The sequence below is a fragment of the Setaria italica genome, chromosome VIII (genome assembly GCF_000263155.2).
Source record: "Setaria italica strain Yugu1 chromosome VIII, Setaria_italica_v2.0, whole genome shotgun sequence".
NCBI classification, from domain to species: Eukaryota; Viridiplantae; Streptophyta; class Magnoliopsida; order Poales; family Poaceae; genus Setaria; species Setaria italica.
The window spans coordinates 29,396,460-29,402,521 of NC_028457.1; the positions used below are offsets into that span (position 1 = coordinate 29,396,460).

At 46.4% G+C, this 6,062-nt stretch overlaps 1 protein-coding gene across 1 annotated transcript; it reads left to right on the top strand.

Moving 5' to 3' along the window:
* The first annotated feature begins 2,386 nt into the window (after positions 1-2,386).
* LOC101765775 (BURP domain-containing protein 6) lies at positions 2,387-3,721 on the top strand. Its single transcript, XM_004979432.4, has 2 exons — positions 2,387-2,541; positions 2,806-3,721. Exons 1-2 carry the CDS (start codon positions 2,506-2,508, stop codon positions 3,508-3,510), a joined length of 741 nt encoding a protein of 246 aa, XP_004979489.1. The 5' UTR covers positions 2,387-2,505; the 3' UTR covers positions 3,511-3,721.
* The last annotated feature ends 2,341 nt before the right edge of the window (positions 3,722-6,062 follow it).

Here is a 6,062-nt window from a genome sequence, read left to right on the forward strand (position 1 = left end):
ATTTGTCCTCATCCCACATAGGTACACCTTTTTCCTTCCATAGCAGTAAAAGTTCATCAACTAACGATCTTAGGTACACGTCAATGTCGTTGCTAGGTTGTTTTGGGCCTTGGATAAGGCCTGGCATCATGATGAACTTCTACTTAATGCACAACCAAGAAGGAAGGTTGAAGATACATAGGGTCACAGGGCCATGTACTATGAGCACTATCGAACTCACCAAATGGATTCATTCCATTAGCACTTAAACCAAACCTTATGTTCCTTGCGTCCATCTCAAAGTCTGGAAATTCTCTATCAACATTTCTCCACTGGGAACCATCTGCAGAGTGTCTCAGCTTCCTGTCTTGCTTACGTTCTTCTTTGTGCCATCGCATCAACTTAGCGTGCACCTTTTTCCTAAACAAGTGCTTCAAACATGGTATTACAGGGAAATACCACATCACCTTTGCTAGAACTCTCTTCTTGATAGGCTGCCCCTCAACATCACCAGGGTCATCTTGCCTAATCTTATACCGCAATGCCTCGTAAACAGGACAATCATCCAATTTCTTATATTCCTCGTCGCGATAAAGGATACAATCATTAGGACATGCGTGTATCTTCTGTATATCCAATCCTAGAGGGCAAACAACCTTTTTGCTTCATATGTGGTTGAGGGAAATTTGTTACCCTCGGGAAGCATGGTCTTTACAATTCTCAATAGCTCTCCAAATCCCTTATCGGTCAGACCATTTGCTGACTTCCACTACATCAATTCCAGTCTGCTACCTAACTTTTTGTGGCCCTGTTTGCAATTGGGGTACAACAACTTTTTATGATCCTCCAACATCTTCTCAAACATCTTTGTCTCCTTCATATTTTCAAAGTCTTTCCTTGCATCTAGCAACACCTGACCTAGTTCGTCAGCTGGTTCATCTTCTACAAAATCTTCTTCAGCCTCGCCCATTTCAAAATCTGCAAAGGCACCACCTTCAGCCCAGTTAGCTAGAATGTTGTTATCATCATCATCATCTTCACCGTCTTCCATTACAACTTCTCTTTCACCATACTTGGTCCAAAGAGTATAGTTATCCATGAAACCCCAACAAAATATGTGGCCATGTAGAGTTTTTCTATTAGAGTAATCCTTATTTTTTTTCACATTCTGCATGGACAGCACATGAAACCCTTCGACGACTTGTTGGCCTCTACCACTTCGAGAAAAGTCTTTAGGCCATTAATGAACAGCATGGAGCATCGGTCACCGTACATCCATTGCCGGTCCATCTGCAAAAGGTTTTTAATTTACTTCTCCATTTGTAAAGCAACAAATGTTAAAAAAAACTTTCTGAAAAATATTGCTGACCTTTTATATATGGACCACTTTCGATGAGCAAATTAAATCCCTACAAATTTTGTGAGGAATTTCGGCAGCAACTCCCTTTGTCCCAAATCGTCATTAGCTTGAGTTCAACTATGTTATTTATGTAAAGCAACAAAATTAGTTGATTATTTTTGTTTCAACATTGTACTTATGTTATTTATGTAAAGCAACCAAAGTAATTAACACAATACATATTTGTCAATATCCAATACGAATTTCTCAGTATCGAACATATAAAAATTCTACATTCTACGTGCATGTATAAATTGAAAAACTCTCCATTCATCCTCACTCTAAAAAAGTACAAATTTCTCTAGCTACTAAGTAGAAAACATAGAATACTAATCATGAGAGGAGGGAGGAGTTCCTAACCTTTAGAACAGTTGGAAGAATAAAAATCCCCCCAAATCATGGGAAATATTGGCAGCACCTCCCCTAGGTTGCCATGGGAGTGAAGAAGCTTGAGCTCTTGGTCAAACTGTTGAGCTCAGGCTCGGGAAGAAAGAAGCATCTTATTCTATAGTTTGTACATTAGTACTGGTTGGTAGTTCTAGCCAGTACTAAATTGTGATATTTAGTACCGGCTGAAACTAACAGTCGGTACACACGTGCGTGAACACCATTTAGTACCGGGTGAAGCTACCAGCTAGTACTAAATGGCTTCCAGGGGAATCTAGCCATTGGCCATCCGGTCCCCATGCCACCATTTAGTACCGGCTGAGGCTCCAAACCAGTACTACAGGAGCTCCGGTGGTACTGTGCGTGACGACCGGTACTAATGCGTTGGAAAAATGCTCAATTTTCCAGTAGTGAGTAGTGATCTCTAGCAACGAGTGGACTATAATTTAATAAGATTGCTGGCACATAACTATTTGCTAACTTGATTAAATGGAGTCTTGTAACAAAGGAAACTGACAGTTTTGAGTCAATGAATCTAGTCGCTCCACAGAAGACGGATACAATCCAGGTCGCTCCTTTCGTTTCCCAACATAAAATCGAGATAAGACTGATACAGTGATAGTGATACCCAACTCGATCGATTCGATCCGGCCCAATATATACATGCAGTCCTCTACTACCTTTTTACCTTAGAGAAAGCACAACTGCTTGGTTCCATTCCATTTCCAGCTTGCATTGCAATGGCTAGGTCCCTCTCAGCTCTCCTCCTCCTCCTGGTGAGCTTAGCTTATGCGCAACCAGTGAATCATTAACCCCGGCCCAAAACCTAATTCGATCGTGTATAAAACCTAGCTAGAAAGGGTACAACAGATTATCACGATAAATTCACTTGTTCAAGTCGTATATGCGTTTAATTTGATTCTCATTTCTCAACAATAATACATCTGTTCGGTAGCAGACTTGATGATATCTGTTACTTGTCCATTATGTCAAGATTAACAAGGATTGCTTTGCTTCTGCCTGCATGTGGGAACTAACAGGTCGCCGCCGTGGCAGCTTCAGCTCAGTACCAGGACGACTCGGTGGGCACGGCGTTCTTCCTCGACAAGGACCTGTACCCGGGCTCCAAGATGACGCTCCACTTCACCCTCGCCGCCGCCGGCGCCGCCCTCCCACGCGCCCTCGCCGACGCCATCCCGTTCGCCTCCGCCAGGATCCAGGAGATCCTCTCCCGCCTCCCCGTCCCGGCCGGCTCCCCCGCCGCCGCGGCCGTGCGCTCCACCCTCGCCGCATGCGAGGCCGCGCCGGTCCCCGGTGTGGAGGCCCTGCGCTGCGTCACCTCCCCAGACTCCATGGCCGACCTCGCCGCCTCCATCCTCGGCACCCGGAACATCCGCGCGGCGGCGACCAAGCTCACCAGCACGGAAGGCGCGACGACGAGGCAGGAGTACACGATGGTGTCCGTCAGGCCCCTGCCGGTGGCCGGCGGCGACATGGTTGCCTGCCACCGTATGCCCTATCCGTACGCCGTGTTCGCGTGCCACGCAACCACCGCCGCCGTGTACGCGGTGAGCCTCGCCGGCGCCGACGGGACGACGGCCAAGGGGGAGGCCCTGGCGGCGTGCCACGCGGACGCGTTCCCGGGTATCTCGCAGTCGGCGTACGAGAAGCTCGGCGTGGAGCCGGGGAGCGTGCCCGTGTGCCACTTCCTGCCCCAGGACAGCATGCTCTGGATGCGCAACTGAAAATAAAGCTTGGCTTCAAAGTTGCGCGGCACGAGCAAGTGCTACGTGTGTATAAAAAAAAAAGTGGCTGATCACGTACTTGATCGCCTGTTCTATCGGCTACCGGATCACTGAAATGTAATACAGTATATCGTGTGGGTGTGTAATAATCTCTATACTTAATCCTATCTATGTACTCCCTCTGTTCTAAATTGTAGGTTGTTCCTAAATACATAGTGAAGGATAGAAAAGGGCGACCAGAGGGGGTGAATGGGAGCCAATTTAAAAAACTCTCTAAGAAACTCGGCCTAAGTCCCAAAGTAAGCTTCAACCCTCTCTTCTGGCTATTATCAAGATCACGTAGTCACAGCGGATCTACTGACCTTAGGAACGATGCTAGAAAGGCTCGGAAACAACACAGAAGTAAACACAAAAGATTGAGGCCAAACCAAGCTCAAAACACCTTCCACGTACTGGAACTTCCGACCTCTTATCGGAACTTCCGAAAGTGCGATTGGAACTGTCTAGAAAACTCCGACAAGAGGTCCTCCGTGGTTTTGTCGGAACTTCCAACCCTGTATCAGAAGATACTTCTAGCACCTATCGCATGTATTGAGAAACTGCCGACAAAGGGCTCTTAGGCTTTCAAAAATAAATCATCAGAACTTCCGGTTCGGTGTTAGAACTTTCTACAGCTCAGAAAAACAGCCCGGAAAGTTTAAGTCAACGCTTCAAAATTCAATCAAATAACCTTCAAAATTCACGAAATTTTAACCATAGCTCCGCAATAGCCTAATGAGTCTTTGCCCAAAAGGTCTCCTCAAAAATATCAATATTTCACTATGGATTTCACAGAATATGGTCAATAACACAAAAGAGAGAGTTTTGGGAAACTTCAAATTCAAACCGAATCTGTGGGGGTTTGAGGAAGGATCACATCAATGATGCTCACAAGGGTCATAGCAACAATTTACCCTAACAAACCTCGCGAGATTTGGGCTCAAACTTGAAAAATGAAAATTCGCACGAAAATTCCCCGAAAATCCCAAAATAGAAAAAGGGAGAAACAACAAGATTTAGCCACGGATTTGAGACACAAATTCAACTAAATCACAAAGACAACATATTTAAAAGATGAGGACTAGCCTCCACCCTTCATCCTCCCCGTAGGATGGAGAAATCAAGAGAAAAGAAGCTCTCACCCTCTGATCTCTCTCCTCTCCTCTCTCTAAGCACTTGGCTAGCCTCTAAGCAAATGAAATTAGGGTTCCAAGCACACCCCCAAACCAGCCAACTCTAATATATATAGTCCATGGCTGATGATGAAAATACCCATATAGCTACAACTAAGATAACTGCACATGCAGGGGCATTTTGGTCTAGTTTTTTGTAGACGCGTCGGACGGACACGCCACCTTCACAACTTTACTTCACCTCGACATAAGCTTCGCGATGATGCCACGTGCCCTCCTTCTCGAAGCTCTAGCCGCACCAAGCTCGCCCCCGGTTTTGAGGCCCAAACCGGGAAACCTTTCTACACGGTGGTTTTGAGGCCCAAACCACCCAAACCGTCCATCTCCGCTTGGCCACCATGCAACCTCCTCGATATTGACGTGTGTCCAGCCTCCACCAAGCCTCCCACTTGACTCGATCGACGCCATTTCCATCCTGTCATGTTCTCTCGCCCTTCCATGCACCATGTGGGTCGCTCATGACTCCACCCGGACTCCTCGGGTCCCTCGGTCCAAGCCTACTCGTGTTCACCCTTCACCGCCCTTGGTCCATTGGCATGAACCTTTCTCTTGACCTTCGCCGCATGCCATCAGCCACCATGTCACATCCTACCTGCACATCACAAGCCCAGAGCAACATCATTCCACACAACATTGTCAATCACTCATCATCCAAGGGTGACCACTATTGATCCTCACATAGGAAAACTATGTACATAGAAAAGGTAAAATGATGTACCATTTGAAACGGTGGGAGTATTCCGTAAATGTATGTATACCTGTCGTGTTGTGTATACCTGCTTACGGCTCACGCATGGGCTCCTGTGGGCTCAGCACATAGGTGCATGGTGTGCAACTAATCTCTTTCACCTTCTCTACCCTTCAATACAGTTGAAAAAGGTGACTCAGAGGCAAATTGCTTCCCGGAGTGGTGTTCATGGTGAGACCTTTTGCTTACTCTACACCTCCTTTGTTGTCATTTTTTTTGGCGGTGGGCCAGTGGCTTGGTCCTCCTGGTGGCTGGTGTATGCGTGGTGCATAGTGAGGGTGTTATCTGTGGGGGGTTTTGGCATCGACAATATTTCCTATGCTCACTGCATCCTTTGCATTGGTGTCCTAACCTTCTTTGCGACGTCAACGATGGCGTCGACTTCATTACAAATGACATGGCGGTCGGTGTTCAGAGGAGTCTCAACAGGCATATACCGGCAATGATGGTTAGATTTGTTAGAAGTTTAGGATCATCTAGGGTAGATCAGTGGGTGAATTGCTTACTCAGTTTGGTTCAAATCAAGTAACAGCGGATTTAGGAGAAGTAGGCAGAAAGAGAGTAGAGATAGA